The sequence below is a fragment of the Lampetra planeri genome, chromosome 57 (assembly GCF_965212315.1).
Source record: "Lampetra planeri chromosome 57, kcLamPlan1.2.h2, whole genome shotgun sequence".
Lineage (NCBI taxonomy): Eukaryota > Metazoa > Chordata > Hyperoartia > Petromyzontiformes > Petromyzontidae > Lampetra > Lampetra planeri.
The window spans coordinates 6,548,607-6,564,971 of record NC_136163.1 but is presented as its reverse complement, the minus strand read 5'-3'; the positions used below and the strand labels follow the sequence as shown (position 1 = coordinate 6,564,971).

Genomic DNA, 16,365 nt, shown 5'->3' with positions numbered 1-16,365 from the left:
AATTTGTCGCCAAGTCGATTTTTGAAAAATAGGTTAATACCTCGGTGGGCTTTGCCTGGTAGGATGGCGATGATCTTGATTTGAAGCTTTCGTGACTGCAGGAATCCATATACTCTTTGGTTCTTTCGGTAAAGTCACGTAGGAATAAAATAAAATAAATCACGACGTTTCGGGCGCAACACAAGCGCCCATCATCAGACCACGCTTTCCCACCTGATGACGGACGCTTGTGTTGCGCCCGAAACGTCGTGATTTATTTTATTTTATACCTACGTGACTTTACCGAAAGAACCACAGAGTAAGGCTGGGGATGGTCTAGTGTTGTATGTGTTTGTGTGTTGGGTGATTTGTTTACCTTTCTTGTACTTTGCACTCGTATCGTGTGTGTTGCACTATTTCTTGTTGTTACATTCTTACCCCGTGCCTCGACTGGACATCTGTGAATAAAGAGCTTTATAGCTCATCGGATTCCTTTAGTATAAATACAGATATGTATTCTGATTCTGACGTGTATTCCCGACTGCACACTTTTGACATTACAGGAAAGGGCGACTCGAAACACCCCCCGGTGTTTGTCCCGGTTTGAGCTGTGGAAAAAGTGGCAAGCCTGAGAGCTGGCAATGTCTTTCATCAGAGTCTCCTCGACAGCCCTGTTCTTCACCTGAGGACGGCTGCTTGCGTTGTGGCCGAAACGTCGTGAGAATTATTTTATTATGTTTTATTTTTATTATTTTATTATTTCCATTCTACGTGACTTTACCGAAAGAACCAAGAAGATGAATCCCTGCAGTCACGAAAGCTTTACATCGTCTTTCATCATGTCAGCATGATGAAAGCTCGTTGGCGTCTGGGTTGACTCTGGACTTCACGTTAAGGCTCAACGCCCCAACACTCACCCACCACTCACCCACCCAACACTCACCCACCCACCCACCCACTCACCCACCCACCCAACACTCACCCACCCACAAACCCAACACTCACCCACCCACCCAACACTCTCCCACCCACCCACTCATCCACCCACCCAACACTCACCCACACACTCACCCACCCACTCACCCACCCACCCAACACTCACCCACCCACCCAACACTCACCCACCCACCACTCATCGACTGACACCGCCCCACCCACACGCCCCGCCTCCCAGGCCCCCTACAAACGTCTCCACCCGGCGCGCGGACCGACCCGACTGCACTGAGCGCTCTCTCTCTCTCTCGAGCAGCAGCAGCACCACCAGCACCATCACCACCAGTAGCAGCATCACCACCACCACCAGCAGCAGCACCACCATCACCAGCAGCAGCTGCAGCACCAGCACCATCACCACCAGTAGCAGCTGCACCAGCAGCAGCACCAGCAGCAGCACCACCAGCACCACCACCAGCACCACCACCAGTAGCAGCACCACCACTAGCAGCACCACCTGCACCACCACCAGCACCACCAGTAGCGGCACCACCAGCACCACCACCAGCAGCAGCACCACCAGCAGCAGCAGCACCACCACCACTACCACCACCACTACCACCATCACCACCAGTATCACCAGCACCACCACTACCACCACCACCACCAGCAGCACCACCACTACCAGCACCACCACCACTACCAGCACCACCACCAGCCCCACCAGCAGCACCACCACTACCACCAGCACCACCACCACTACCAGCACCACCACCAGCCCCACCAGCAGCACCACCACTACCACCAGCACCACCACCAGCACCAGCACCACCACCACCAGCCCCACCACCATCACCACCACCACCAGCACCACCACCACCACCAGCACCACCACCATCACCACCACCACCACTACCACCACCACCAGCACCATGCTGTTCCGCGTCCTATCGACGGTGGCTCGCAAGCGGCTTCAGGGCGAGTCGGCCCCCCTGGGGGTCCTCCCGGGCCCCTGGCCCGTGACACCTGCGCCAGCGCCGACGACGATGAGTGCCGGCGAGGCAGCCAGGGCCATGGCCAGCAGCTGCAGGCAAGGAGGAGGTGGAGGAGGAGGTGGAGGGGACGATGATGTTCACGGTAAGGAGAGAGGCTCTGGTCGGTATCCGTTGCCCTTCTCCCAGGGTGTCTCGTCTCAATGTCCTCTGTCCTTGAATATACATCCCGAACCATTTTGTCGAATCTTTACGCGTCGTCGTCATCGCCGTCATCATCTTTATCGTCGTCGTCGTCGTCATCATCAGCCACGCTGAATCGGCTGCTGGATGAAGGCATCACCCCCAAGTCGTCGACCCCTTTAGCGATCCGGTGATGCAACGATCCACTCGGCGCTTGTGCCACGAGGGGATGTCAGCATCGCTCCGTCTCCTCCACCGTGGTGGTACTCGCGGGCGCGTTGTCACTGCGCTGGCGAGATGTTAACTACCTCGCTCGGTGTACAGGAGGCCGTGGGTTCGATCTTGACCCTGACGCCTGCTGCTGTGTATTTGGAGTTTGCGTGTCTCTCTCTCTCTCATCATCATCATCACGGTGGCTAGGAGATATTAACTACCTCGCCCGGTATACAGGAGGTCGTGGGTTCGATCTCGACCTTGACGCCTGCTGCTGTGTATTTGGAGTTTGCGTGTCTCTCTCTCTCATCATCATCACGGTGGCTAGGAGATGTTAACTCCCTCGCCTGGTATACAGGAGGTCGTGGGTTCGATCTTGACCCTGACGCCTGCTGCTGTATATTTGGAGTTTGCGTGTCTCTCTCTCTCATCATCATCACGGTGGCTAGGAGATGTTAACTCCCTCGCCTGGTGTACAGGAGGTCGTGGGTTCGATCTCGACCCTGACGCCTGCAGCTGCTGTATATTTGGAGTTTGCGTATCTCTCTCTCATCATCATCACGGTGGCTAGGAGATGTTAACTACCTCGCCCGGTGTACAGGAGGTCGTGGGTTCGATCTCCACTTTGACGCCTGCTGCTGTCTATTTGGAGTTTGTGTGTCTCTCTCTCATCATCATCACGGTGGCTAGGAGATGTTAACTACCTCGCCTGATATACAGGAGGTTGTGGGTTCGATCTCGACCCTGAAGCCTGCTGCTGCTGTGTATTTGGAGTTTGTGTGTCTCTCTCTCTCCCCGTGGTCGCGCAGCATTTTCTCCGGGTCCTCCAGATTTCCCCTCCACATTTAGAATCCTACATCACGCGTTTCCATTATTTGTCTGCAGTACGTTTCTACACGATGACAAGCCACTTCGTTGGGCTATCATTTGCGATAGCCCAGCTCGCCTCTGAAAGAACAGCCACATGGCCCAGTGGGTCTTACCTGGTAGAATACAAATGGTAAATACTAATAGTGATTATTAAATGGTAAACAGTAGTAGTGATTATTGAATGGTAAACAGTAATACTGTAGTTAGTCATTGGCTGCTGCATCATTCCTCTCGACCCTCGGTCATCATCCCTTCTAGCCGCGACGCGTCTTGCCCAAGCTCTGCGGACCTGCGTATGTGTGTGTGTACTCTTGAACTTCTTTCGCACCGTACGTAGCCAACCGTGCTGATGAAGCTAGTGGTAATCACTGTGTACTCAAATTGTAAATGTTGTGGCTTGGCTCTCCAACACACCGGTGTGTTGCTGTACTAGTGACGAATTGGCACGTTCTGTTTACGTGACAACCCTTACTAGTTGGCTGTGTCGGGTGGAGGTGAGTTTACGACACATTTACATTTCCGCGACCTAACCCCCAAACAAACCTGACCGTGAACATGAAGGCAAGTGAAAGAGTGCCGGTAACAATATTTAACACCAATGGCGACTTGTCTTCAAAGTTCGCACCGTTCAATCGTTGCAAGGTTCCATTAAGGAACGTACGCACGTGTGTGTGTGTGTATGCTGACCTTCTTTCGCACCGTACGTAGCCAACCGTGCTAATCGGAGAAAGTGTCTTGCGAGAGTCGGAAGGGGGCTGGAGGTAAAATTTCTAAACGGGGTCCGTATAAATTTCGATGTAAAGCTTTCGTGACTGCAGGGATTCATCTTCTTGGTTCTTTCGGTAAAGTCACGTAGAAGGGAAGTAATAAAATAATAAAAATAAAACACAATAAAATAATTCTCGCGATGAATTTCCGACGCTGTCTCCCCGACAGACCTGATCTTCACCTGAGGACGGCTGCTTGCGTTGTGGCCGAAACGTCGTGAGAATTATTTTATTATGTTTTATTTTTATTATTTTATTACTTCCCTTCTACGTGACTTTACCGAAAGATCCAAGAAGAGGGGTCCGTATAATTTGCGCGATTTGCATCACCGGCTGCACTCATATACATCGCGGGGGTGGTCACCAGAGCAGAGTGCACGAGAGACGCACGCAGATCGTATCGCTACCCACTCTGTTTAGCGTTCAAAATTGGCTTAAAGTTTGTTTAACATTGGCTGCGTCATGCCCCCCCCCCACCCAGCCATTTAAACACGGTCACGCAACAGCAGTGTTCGTAATTGCAAGGGCCGAGGGCCACTGACGGCCCCTGATGGCCTCTGGTGCCCCCCCCCCCCCCCGACAATACACAAATAGTAAAAACACCGCCCCCCCACCCCATCATCATCATCGTGCTGCTGTCAAACCCCCCAATGGTTTCAAACGTGTGGCGGCCCGCTCACACACCGGTGATGATGTCTCACCGGCAGAAAGTGCCCTCCGCCCACGACCCCCGAGTCCCACTCACAGAGCACCCGCCCGTGCGTGGCGTTGTCCGCGCCTGCAGGCAGGGTGGCGCAGAGGGTGCCAGGATACCATCCCAGCGTCGTGGACAGGAAGCTGCTGCTGTGGGCCGGCCGCTTCAAGCGAGAGGACGACATCCCGGAGGTGGTCACGTGAGTCTCACGCCCGCCTCGCCGCGGCCGCCGCCCACGAGCGGACAACCGTTGAGCCGGAAATCGCGGACCTAGCCGGAATTCTGGGTGACGGCGGAATTCATGGATAAGCCGGAATTCGGGTAAGCCGGAATTCGGAGTTAAACCGGAATCCATGGGTAAGCCGGAATTCATTGGTAAGCCGGAATTTGGGGTTAAGCCGGAATTCGGGGTGACGGCGGAATTCATGGATAAGCCGGAATTCGGGTAAGCCGGAATTCGGAGTTAAACCGGAATCCATGGGTAAGCCGGAATTCATTGGTAAGCCGGAATTTGGGGTTAAGCCGGAATTCGGGATGACGGCGGAATTCATGGATAAGCCAGAATTCGGAGTTAAGCCGGAATCCATGGGTATGCCGGAATTCATTGGTAAGCCGGAATTTGCGGTTAATCCAGAATTCACAGTTATGCTGGAATTCATGGGTAAGCCAGAATTCGCGGGTAAGCCGGAGATCATGATTAAGTTGGCATCTTTTGAGTTTCCGCCATCCGCAACCATCTCGAGCGCCAAGCTATTCTTTCCCAAACTATGATTATTCCACCATTGGAACCTCATTTGCCAGTAAAAAATATAATTGGTTTTTTACCCTTCTATCTGGCAACAAAACTGACACCTTTTTTTACAAGGAGTCATGTTTACATAGACCACAATACCTGCAGTCATAATGCAAACAAAAAACATAACTCCTTGTAAAAATGGTGTCAGTTTTGTTGCCAGATAGAAGGGTAAAAAAACAATTATCACTATGATTATTCTTTTGGCCGCTCACATCGACGTAGAACTGTCATTGTACATCGAGTAGGTAGGTGGCTGAGTCCCAGGCGATCGCGTCAGTAGTAGCGGGAGTGGTGCATCATGGTCGTGATTTCGCTCCGTGGTTCCGTTCTCGAGGCGACTGTGGTCATCCCACACCGCGACAGAGTGAGGTTTATTTTTTCTCTCTCCGCGTATTCACCTCCCTGTTTCACATTGCCCACCACGACTCTTGGCACAAACGAACGAACGACGACCGACGGAGGACGTCCCCCAATGCACCGAAGGTTTCGAGGCCAGAGGATCGTGGCCAAAGGTGCCAACCACAGCCACAGCGGACGCGATGTCGTGGGAGAGAGAGAGAGAGACGGAGGGGGGTTAATCCTGCGGGAAGCAGCTTGCATGTAGGATTGAGGCTCTGACATCCGCAAGAGGCCTGCTAGTATCAACGCGACATAAACACACCGAATATCATCACCCTTTGCCACTCCTCTACGACCACGCGTCCTGTGTTTTGCTTCTTTGCAGGATGTCTTGTATACACAGCAGAAAATGTCAACGTGTGCAACACGTTCGAAAATGAGCATTTATTTCACGCAAGCGGTGGAAATGCCACAGTCCGATGCTGCCGCTCAGTATATTTATCAGGGAAAATTACGCGAGCAATAGATGGCGCTTAAAAAAGAAACCGCATTTTACGTGTCACCTTAGGGCACACGAGCAAGGGGTTGGAGCATCTCCACGATGCCCCCCCCCCCCCCTGGCTCTCAACTGCATGAGAAGTAAATGTTGAGGACAATGTGTGGAAGAGAGGGGTCACGTTGGCGCGTGTTTGTTTTTCCAGCGCACTTCAGCCTCGCGACTTTCCTTTTGGAGCGTTTTAACTTCACAAAGCGAGTTCATAAAACCGCGCGGGGCATTCGCTCTGAGCCCCGCGATCTCCCTTCTCAACAACAACAACGACAAATCCGTGGACAAACGCAAAGATTCCCCCACTCCCGTGTAGCCTTCACAGACTGTTGGGGCAAGTGTCGCTGGCGAGAGTGCGGGCAAGCCAGCAGCACGCCCGGCCCGCCCGCCCGCCGCCTTTGTCTCCCCGGTGATCACGTTTAGACACCGGCGGTGACTAGGTACTCATTCATGGCTGAGTCGACCTAGAGGATGCCCAGTTACCGGTTTCACTGATTTTGACCGGTAATGGAATTCGGGCAGCCGGGCCTCGTAACGCAGTGCCCTAACCACTGCACCACCGCTCCCCTAGAAAGATAAAGATCCCCTGCATAGCCTTGATAGACTTTTGGGCGCCACGGTGGCTAGGAGATGTTAACTACCTCGCCTGGTGTGCAGGAGGCCGTGGGTTCGATCCCCACCTTGACGCCTGCTGCTGTATATTTGGAGTTTGCGTGTCTCTCTCTCTCCCCGTGGTCGCGTTGATTTTTCTCCGGGTCCTCCGGTTTTTCTCTCCACATTTAGAAACATCACGCGTTTGGAGTGTGTGTCTGCTGCTAAACAGATCCACACGATGATGGGCCACCTCGTTGAGCTATCATTTGTGATATCCAGGTCGCTTCTGACAAAGCGCTATTCAGTTCAGTGGGCCTTACCTGATCAAATAAAACGTAAACATAGCAAAACATAGTCTGTGGGGTAAGCGCTGTTAGCGAGTACATACAGACACACAAACACACAAGCATACAGACATACAGACACACAGACACACAAACACACAGACACACACAAACACGCAAACACACAGACACACACAAACACACAGACACACACAAACACACAAACACACACAGACACACAAACACACAGACACACGCCCGCACGCACGGGCAGGGCGAAGGGAAACAAACTCGTTGTAATTTTAGACGCTACGTGCGTGCGTTCATGTCAAGTCCCAGAAGGAATTGTTTATTTGTAAATTTACAGCAGGAAATTTACAGCAGGGGCGGTGGGGGGTGGGGGTGGGGGGGTTGGGAAGCCGTCAGGCGTCTTGGCCGTCTCCTTTGTTTAAAGTCAAATCGGGAGAATTGGGGGGCGATTGGCCTGGACCCCGCGTGTGCTGCCCCCCCCCCCCACACGCTGTTTGACGCGCCCATGGCACTCGGCGCTCAACGTCGCGAGGCCTCCAACGGCCGCCCCCCCTCTCACTGCCCCCCCCCCTCCTCTCTCACTGCCCCCCCGTCCTCTCTCACTGCCCCCCCCCCCTCTCACTGCCCCCCCCCTCCTCTCTCACTGCCCCCCCCTCTCTCGCCGTCACCCCCACCGGGCGGGGGGGGGGGCTCCACGCCAAACTGACCCCGGGGGTCACGGGGAGGTCGCGACAGCGCGCGCGAGTGACGCTGGGGAGTGACGCTGCAAGTGACACTGCGAGTGTTGCTGGGAGTGACGCTGGGAGTGACGCTGTGAGTGTTGCTGCGAGTGTTGCTGGTGCTGCGTTCTCTCTCTCCGAGTCTCTCCGAGTCTCACTAACAAGGAAGGGGCGGTGACTGCAGCAGCAGCAGCCGGAGCGACGTAAAATCGGCGTCGTGGACCTCTCCTCCCCTGCCACTGAGCGTGGGAGCGCAGCTTCATATTTCTCATATTTGCGAAACGTTTAAACAAATAACTTTCATTTTTATTTTTAAAAAGCAGAGACACAGCGATGCATTGCCAAGTTATCTCCTGCAGTGAGACCACCAACCCTCTCCCCCCCGCCCCCCCTCTGGTCCTGATCACGGGAGAGGATCGGAGTCGTCTCACGGAGTCGTCTCAGGGGGCCCCTCTGGGTGGTTTGGAGACCACGCGGGTTGCACCACGAGGGGCTGTGGTTGGGAGCCTCCAGTGGTGGCAACTTGCACGAGGGGGGGGTTACGGGTGGCCGGGAACTTGGGCGGTCAGTTGAACTGGTTCACGAACTGTTGACTATACTCGGTAAAGTCACGTGGGTATAAAATGAAATAAATCACGACGTTTTGGGCGCAACACAAGCGTCCGTCATCAGGTGGGAGAGCGTGGCCTGCTGCTGATGCAGACTGTCTTAAAAGGTTTGTCACCCGAGTCGCCACACATCCACGCGTCCGTCTCGCGTCATAATCCGATCAGCGCCAGACGCGTCGCGCACCCGGCCCCAGCCACTCGCCGAAGTTTTGCCATTTGAGCGAATGAACTCCCACAGATCCCACAAATCGCATGGACACCCCGACAGGCTCCAACGTGGGGGGGGGGGGGGGCACAGCCGTAGAAGAGGAACGGTGGAGTAGAGGAAGCGGCGACGAGAGACTCCGTCACCTTCCGCCGCCCTCTGTTATATTAATAAATGATGATTATATAATGACTATATTAAATTATTAGAGAGTAAATATATTCACCAAGGAAAGCCACACTGACTCCGTGGACGTTTTCAAGAGGGTCGTGCGTTGGCATGTTTCGCTTGAGAACCCGAAGGAAATTCCACTCACTCACTCTGACTCTGCTGAACAGGAGGAGGTCACACAAACTCCACTCACTCATCGTGCAGATCAGGGGGAGATCACACAAACTCCACTCACTCTCACCATGCAGACAGGGGGAGATCACACAAACTCCACTCACTCATCGTGCAGATCAGGGGGAGATCACACAAACTCCACTCACTCACTCTCACCATGCAGACAGGGGGAGATCACACAAACTCCACTCACTCACTCTCACCGTGCAGATCAGCGGGAGGTCACACAAACTCCACTCACTCACTCTCACCGTGCAGATCAGGGGGAGATAACACAAACTCCCTCCCCTACCCTCTCGTGATCCCCAAGTACTCCGTCTCTATCGCGGTCACTCATTCCTCAATTCTTGTAGCACGCCCCCCCTGCCACCTACATCTTTACATCCCTGCCACAATTGTGTAAGCCGTGTCCAGCGTCTTGAGTGAAGACGCTCGCTCTCTCTCTCTATATCTTCGATATATAAAAGGGACATTTGTGATTATGTGTCTGTTCGAAATGTTTAGCATACTTCCCAACATGCTACAAACTTGAAATTTGGCATGTGGGTAGTTTCCATACTGTACACAATGCAAAAAGTATAAAAATAGACTTTTGTATATATTTTTTTTGGGGAGGGGGGGGGAAATAATGGATATAATGTATTGAGCGGTGACGTCACATCTGTGATGTCACCCGCATACGGCAGCGTCACGCAGTGTGCCTGTGACGTCACCCCCTCCCACCCTCCGCGTCGGCCGTGTATCCCGCACAAATGCGCGGCTGGAGGGGGGGGAGCAATGATGTCTATCTATACTAGGACTAAACTATACTAGGACTAAACTATCTATACTAGGACTAAACTATGAATTTACGTGCGAAGAACGGGTACACTTGCTAGTATAAACATACAATTAGGTCAGATCTCAACAAGGCGTCGTGAAGAAAAATATATAAAGATCGCTGCTGAGATCCAGCGATGCGGCGAGAGGCAATTGTCAGTCCGCCGCTTTGTAAGATGAACTCGCGACCCTAAGTGGGAGAGTCGCGCTCACGAGGACTCTTGCTGGGGGTCGGGGGGGAAGTTGTTGCGTTGAGATGTTCGTGCCGGTGCCATTGAAGCAGCGTTTGGCTCGTGGGAGCAACTCAGAAGTGCCGGAGGCAATTCCCCGGAACGCACGACGGGCGGACGCGCAATCTCGGAGCTCCGCGCAGTTCGAGTCCGATAGACATTCTCCAAATGCCACCTCAGAGGCCGGCGGCAGTTTGGAGATTAAACCTCTGCGTGATCCACCAACCCTGGCTTTAGAACCACCGTGACGCGCTGAGGTCTCGTTTGGCGACTGTCCACCATTCCCCCCGTTCCCCTGTTCTTCGTTCCTCCCGTTCCTCATTCTCCCCGTTCCTCATTCCCCATCCTTAAATGGACGCGCCGTCTCGCCTGCCCCAGGTACGAGATGGTGAACGTGGCTAAGAACAAGGTCCGCGTGAAGGTCTGCTACTTCATGATGCTGCTCACGATCATCGGATGCTTCGTCATGATCGCCTCCGGCAAGCAGGTGACCCTTCCGTGCGTCCTGCCATCGCGATACGGGTGCGGGGTGTGGGGGGATGTGGGGGGAAGGTCATTCGAGGGGATTCAATTCGCCCTCTGTGGTATCATCGGGGTCGCTGGTTCTTCATGTTCTGTAGATGTAGATGTCACTGGTTCTTCATGTTCCGCAGATGTAGATGCCACTGGTTTTTCACGTTCTGCAGATGTAGATGTCACTGGTTCTTCATGTTCCGCAGATGTAGATGCCACTGGTTTTTCACGTTCTGCAGATGTAGATGTCACTGGTTCTTCACGTTCTGCAGATGTAGATGCCACTGGTTTTTCACGTTCTGCAGATGTAGATGCCACTGGTTCTTCACGTTCTGCAGATGTAGATGCCACTGGTTCTTCACGTTCTACAAACGCAGATGCCACTGGTTCTTCACGTTCTGCAGATGTAGATGCCACTGGTTCTTCATGTTCTGTAGATGTAGATGCACTGGTTATTGACGTTCAGCAGATGTAGATGCCGCTGCTGCCATCTATTGCGCGGCGGTTGAACTTACGACTCTCGGTCCGAACAGGCAACCTGGACGTACGGACCAGGTTTGTTCGTATCTCTGAAAATTCGTAAGTCGAGTGTTCGTAAGTAGACGAGTCCCTGTACTGGATGTGGTGTGCCGCGTGTGGACATATTTTCACTGACGCGGAAACACCCGGCTTAAAATGATCGATTAAGCCCTGAATTCGAACAACCCTTGAGAGCCTGGCCAATGAGCGGCGAGAGCCGTGGCAAGACCGGCGAGCGAGCTGCTCAGTCGTTGTCCACCACCACCACCACCACCCCCACCACCAAATAAGAAGGAGGAGGAGCTCCCAGCAAGCGGAGTGAAAGACGTCAGAGATCGCCGCGCCCACCAAACACGCGCAAAACTCCCCTGGAAGGGGAGAGCGACCGGAGAGCCGCCACAGCAAAGCAGTAGCCGGTGGCGGCAGCGGCGAAATTCGACAGCGGTGGCAGAGAACCGCGGTTTTTAGTCGCGGGTGGAACAAAACAAGCAGAAGACAAAGATCCACCCGTGTAGCCTTAACAGACTGTTGGGGCAAGTGCTGTTAGCGAGCATCTGTGAAGGCCGGAACGGCACACGAGGGGGCGGGTGGCCAGCACCACGCCCGGCCGCCTTTGTCTCCTCAGTGGTGAGTTGACCTAGGAGAGGCCCAGGACCGGTTCAGATAATCGTCGCTGATGTTGGCCGTGAGCAGTGCGCTAACCGCCGCACCACCGCTCCCCTCGCACACACACACAGTACACACCCCGGGGCCTGTGTTTGAACCCAGGTTTTCAGCGACTCCTGGTGCCTCTGTGCTCCGGGACAAACACAAAGGGCCTTTACGAGCCCCCCCAGCCTCTCGTAGACAATATTTATTTTTGTGCAAGTTCAGGAAATGCTTCGGACAATGCGGACTTGCATAATCATCCAAGTGTTCGACTTTCTGCGGGAAGCAGCAGCGCACCGTGTCCCTCCCCTTTGTGGGGGCGGGCGGGTGGGTGGGGGGGGGGGCAGAGTGGGGGAGGGGGCGGGGGGGGGCAGAGCAGGGGAGGGGGGCGGGGGGGGGCAGAGCGGGGGAGGGGGCGGGGGGGTCAGAGCAGGGGAGGGGGGCGGGGGGGCAGAGCAGGGGAGGGGGGCGGGGGGGTCATTACCTCCCATAGCCACCGGTCCCTTCGCACTCACAACTGACCCCCCTGTCATTACCTCCATGAGGCCACCAGTCCCTTCACACTCACAACTGATTTCCCTGTCATTACCTCCATGAGGCCACCAGTCCCTTCGCACTCACAACTGACCCCCCTGTCATTACCTCCATGAGGCCACCGGTCCCTTCACACTCACAACTGATTTCCCGGTCATTACCTCCATTAGGCCACCAGTCCCTTCACACTCACAACTGACCCCCCTGTCATTACCTCCATGAGGCCACCGGTCCCTTCACACTCACAACTGATTTCCCTGTCATTACCTCCATGAGGCCACCAGTCCCTTTACACTCACAACTGACCCCCCTGTCATTACCTCCATGAGGCCACCAGTCCCTTCACACTCACAACTGATTTCCCTGTCATTACCTCCCGTGGCCACTAGTCCCCTCACACTCACGACTGATTTCCCTGTCATTACCTCCATGAGGCCACCAGTCCCTTCCCACTCACGACTGATTTCCCTGTCATTACCTCCATGAGGCCACCAGTCCCTTCACACTCACAACTGACCCCCCTGTCATTACCTCCATGAGGCAACCAGTCCCTTCACACTCACAACTGATTTCCCTGTCATTACCTCCATGAGGCCACCAGTCCCTTCACACTCACAACTGACCCCCCTGTCATTACCTCCATGAGGCCACCAGTCCCTTCACACTCACGACTGATTCCCCTGTCATTACCTCCATGAGGCCACCAGTCCCTTCACACTCACAACTGACCCCCCTGTCATTACCTCCATGAGGCCACCAGTCCCTTCACACTCACAACTGACCCCCCTGTCATTACCTCCCGTGGCCACCAGTCCCTTCACACTCACAACTGATTCCCCTGTCATTACCTCCCGTGGCCACCAGTCCCTTCACACTCACAACTGATTCCCCTGTCATTAACTCCCGTGGCCACTAGTCCCTTCACACTCACAACTGATTTCCCTGTCATTACCTCCCGTGGCCACTAGTCCCCTCACACTCACGACTGATTTCCCTGTCATTACCTCCATGAGGCCACCAGTCCCTTCCCACTCACGACTGATTTCCCTGTCATTACCTCCATGAGGCCACCAGTCCCTTCACACTCACAACTGACCCCCCTGTCATTACCTCCATGAGGCCACCAGTCCCTTCACACTCACAACTGATTTCCCTGTCATTACCTCCATGAGGCCACCAGTCCCTTCACACTCACAACTGACCCCCCTGTCATTACCTCCATGAGGCCACCAGTCCCTTCACACTCACGACTGATTCCCCTGTCATTACCTCCATGAGGCCACCAGTCCCTTCACACTCACAACTGACCCCCCTGTCATTACCTCCATGAGGCCACCAGTCCCTTCACACTCACAACTGACCCCCCTGTCATTACCTCCCGTGGCCACCAGTCCCTTCACACTCACAACTGATTCCCCTGTCATTACCTCCCGTGGCCACCAGTCCCTTCACACTCACAACTGATTCCCCTGTCATTAACTCCCGTGGCCACTAGTCCCTTCACACTCACAACTGATTCCCCTGTCATTACCTCCCGTGGCCACTAGTCCCCTCACACCGCATGCAGGCTCTATTGTTATTACATCTGTATAATTGGATTTCGTTGCCTACATGATGCTTAAGTTAAACTGTTTTTGTACAGGGTCTTCAGATGCAAATTGTATTTAGACGCAATATAAATTCACGTTTTATATATTTTTTTACGGTGCAGGCTTTTGCGATCGATGTTTAGGATTCTATCGATGATTTTCGTTGAGGTCAGATCGCAGCGTGAGTGAAATCCCGACGCGTCACATCTACGGCCTCCTCCACCCGGCACAGCTGAATAAATACATTTGGCTTCTGCTATAAATTTCCACACGATTAAGCTATCATTTGTGGCTCAGTGGGCCTTTACCTGGTACAAAATAAAAATACTTCAGTTATTTTTGTAAAGTGATTTGCTTACCTTTTCTATACTTTGCATTCCTATCATGTTCTTATATTGTTTGTCCTACTGGAAATCTGTGAAAAAAAGAGATTAAAATCTCATCGGATTCCTTCAGTGTGCGTAAAAGATTATGATTCTAATATTGTGCGCGTTACAAATTGCATCATCATTATTATTACGATTATTGTTGTTGTTGTTATTCTTGGTTCTTTCGGTAAAGTCACGTAGAAGGGAAATAATAAAATAATAGAAATATAAAACAATACTTTATTATTTCCCTTCTACGTGACTTTACCGAAAGAACCAAGAATATGAATCCCTGCAGTCACGAAAGCTTTAAATCAAAAGTTGTTGTTGTTGTTACTCAACGTGAACCTCCTGCCGCCCGCATGACGACCCCACCCCCAGGCAGCGCAGCGCAACGAGTCCCTGACCGTGATGAACCTGGCCAAGAAGGCCGAGCGCCACGAGGAGGCTCGGCGCGAGAAGGACGCCATCACTGCCAAGAGCGGCTGAGCCACCCCCGGGGGGCTGGGCGACCCCGGGTCCTGTCGTCCAGCGGTGCTCTCTCCGTTGTTTGTGCGCGGAATTAGCGGCGGGAGACGTCTCGTCGGGCGGTGCTTTTCTGTTTTTAGTCGACGGCGGCCACGAGAGGCGGACAGCACTGTGACACGACAGCACGGTGACACAACGGAACTGCGACGCGACTGAACTCACCGTGATGCAATACAACTCACGACTGAGGTCCCAATGAAGACGCAGGTCGGGATGACGTAGCAGCGTTCGCAGAGACAGCAGGGCACCGGGAAAGACCAAAAAACACGGCGAATATACAAATGACATGGCGGTGGTGGTGATGATGATTCTGTTAATGCTGCGCAATTAACAACGAAATCTCAGCGAGAGAACGACGAATGCTGTGGTCGCGGTGTGGCTCGCTAACGGCAAGGTCGTAGCCAAACGTCATTGGCTGTGGACATTGCTGTTTGTATATTTGCCCGGCGGGCTCACTGCGGGACACGTCCACCCTCTTTCCCTTCCTCTGCACACCGTTGCCCAATTCTCCACTGGCACATCCGACCCGAGCCAGCACGGGGGCCCTCACAGCCCGGCTGTTTTATTTTCCACTGGGCTAATTGCCAAGCCAAGTCAGAACCAAAACCGTGAAACTGCCAGGGGACATCTGCATCTGGCTCGGGGCCAAGCAGGGCCAGGAGAGCCACCAATCGTTCCACGTGTTGCGCGAGTTTGTCTGCAATCCTCTCACTGCGAGTGACGTCAGCGGCACGGCTCTGGTTCTGCGGTGGAAAATTCGCAGTGGCGCGTCGTGATTCGTGCTTGGCTGGCTCGGCACAGCCCAAGCGTGGCTCGGGATGTACGGTGAAAAAAAAAAAGAGGCATCAGCTTAAATGTGTTTTTGTTTGTTTCCCCGGCCTTTGTGTAACCAATTCAAGAAGCTTGTCACCTCTCACCCACTGTCCTCACTCAAGCCGCTGCCTGCTGCTGCTGCCAATTTGCGTTACTGGTTTTAGTGCCTCTGGCTGAGCGGCATGAATAAATAATGCGAGGGTCCAATGAGAAGCAATATCTTGTTTACAAGGGTGGACGCAAGGATGTGAAAAGTGCATTGCGGTCCTTGAAGTGCCTGTTCGTCGCGGGGTATCGGACCTGCTTGCCTGTCCCGGGGCAGTCAGCACACAAAGATGCGCATGAATAAAATACAAATGGAATGTCCTGCATCACTTGTTATCCTTCGCTCCCGATTTCATTCGAATCGTTCACCCGGCGTCGCGTATCGAGACGAAGAGCCTTCGGATCTGTTCGTTGTGGTACAGAATGGCTCGCGGAAGAGGATATCACGGAGCCACCACTGAGAACGCTTCACGTTACTAGTATCATCTCTGGTCACACAATGTCCCACCTGCTGTGCCTGAGATGTTTGTTGCGCAAAGTTCAAACGGGTATTTTGAAATTCCCAGAAGCTGGGATTATAGCCACACTCGGGGCACAAACAAATTGCATGTGATGGATGTTTGTGTGTGTGTAGTAATTGGGAACCGGGCTGAGACCATCA

General features: G+C 53.5%; 1 protein-coding gene across 1 annotated transcript; it reads left to right on the top strand.

Moving 5' to 3' along the window:
• The first annotated feature begins 1,106 nt into the window (after window positions 1-1,106).
• On the top strand, window positions 1,107-16,021 carry FAM162B (family with sequence similarity 162 member B). The gene is made up of 4 exons (XM_078618334.1): window positions 1,107-2,049; window positions 4,722-4,830; window positions 10,526-10,634; window positions 14,700-16,021. Exons 1-4 carry the CDS (start codon window positions 1,845-1,847, stop codon window positions 14,805-14,807), a joined length of 531 nt encoding a protein of 176 aa, XP_078474460.1. The 5' UTR covers window positions 1,107-1,844; the 3' UTR covers window positions 14,808-16,021.
• The last annotated feature ends 344 nt before the right edge of the window (window positions 16,022-16,365 follow it).

What these genes read in the sequence shown, in the direction of transcription:
- FAM162B (XM_078618334.1), top strand. Translation starts at nt 1,845, where the DNA reads ATGCTGTTCCGCGTCCTATCGACGGTGGCTCGCAAGCGGCTTCAGGGC. An exon ending in AGGGGACGATGATGTTCACG is followed by an intron (nt 2,050 to 4,721) that starts GTAAGGAGAGAG and finishes CCGCGCCTGCAG; the next exon opens with GCAGGGTGGCGCAGAGGGTG. An exon ending in TGATCGCCTCCGGCAAGCAG is followed by an intron (nt 10,635 to 14,699) that starts GTGACCCTTCCG and finishes CCCCACCCCCAG; the next exon opens with GCAGCGCAGCGCAACGAGTC.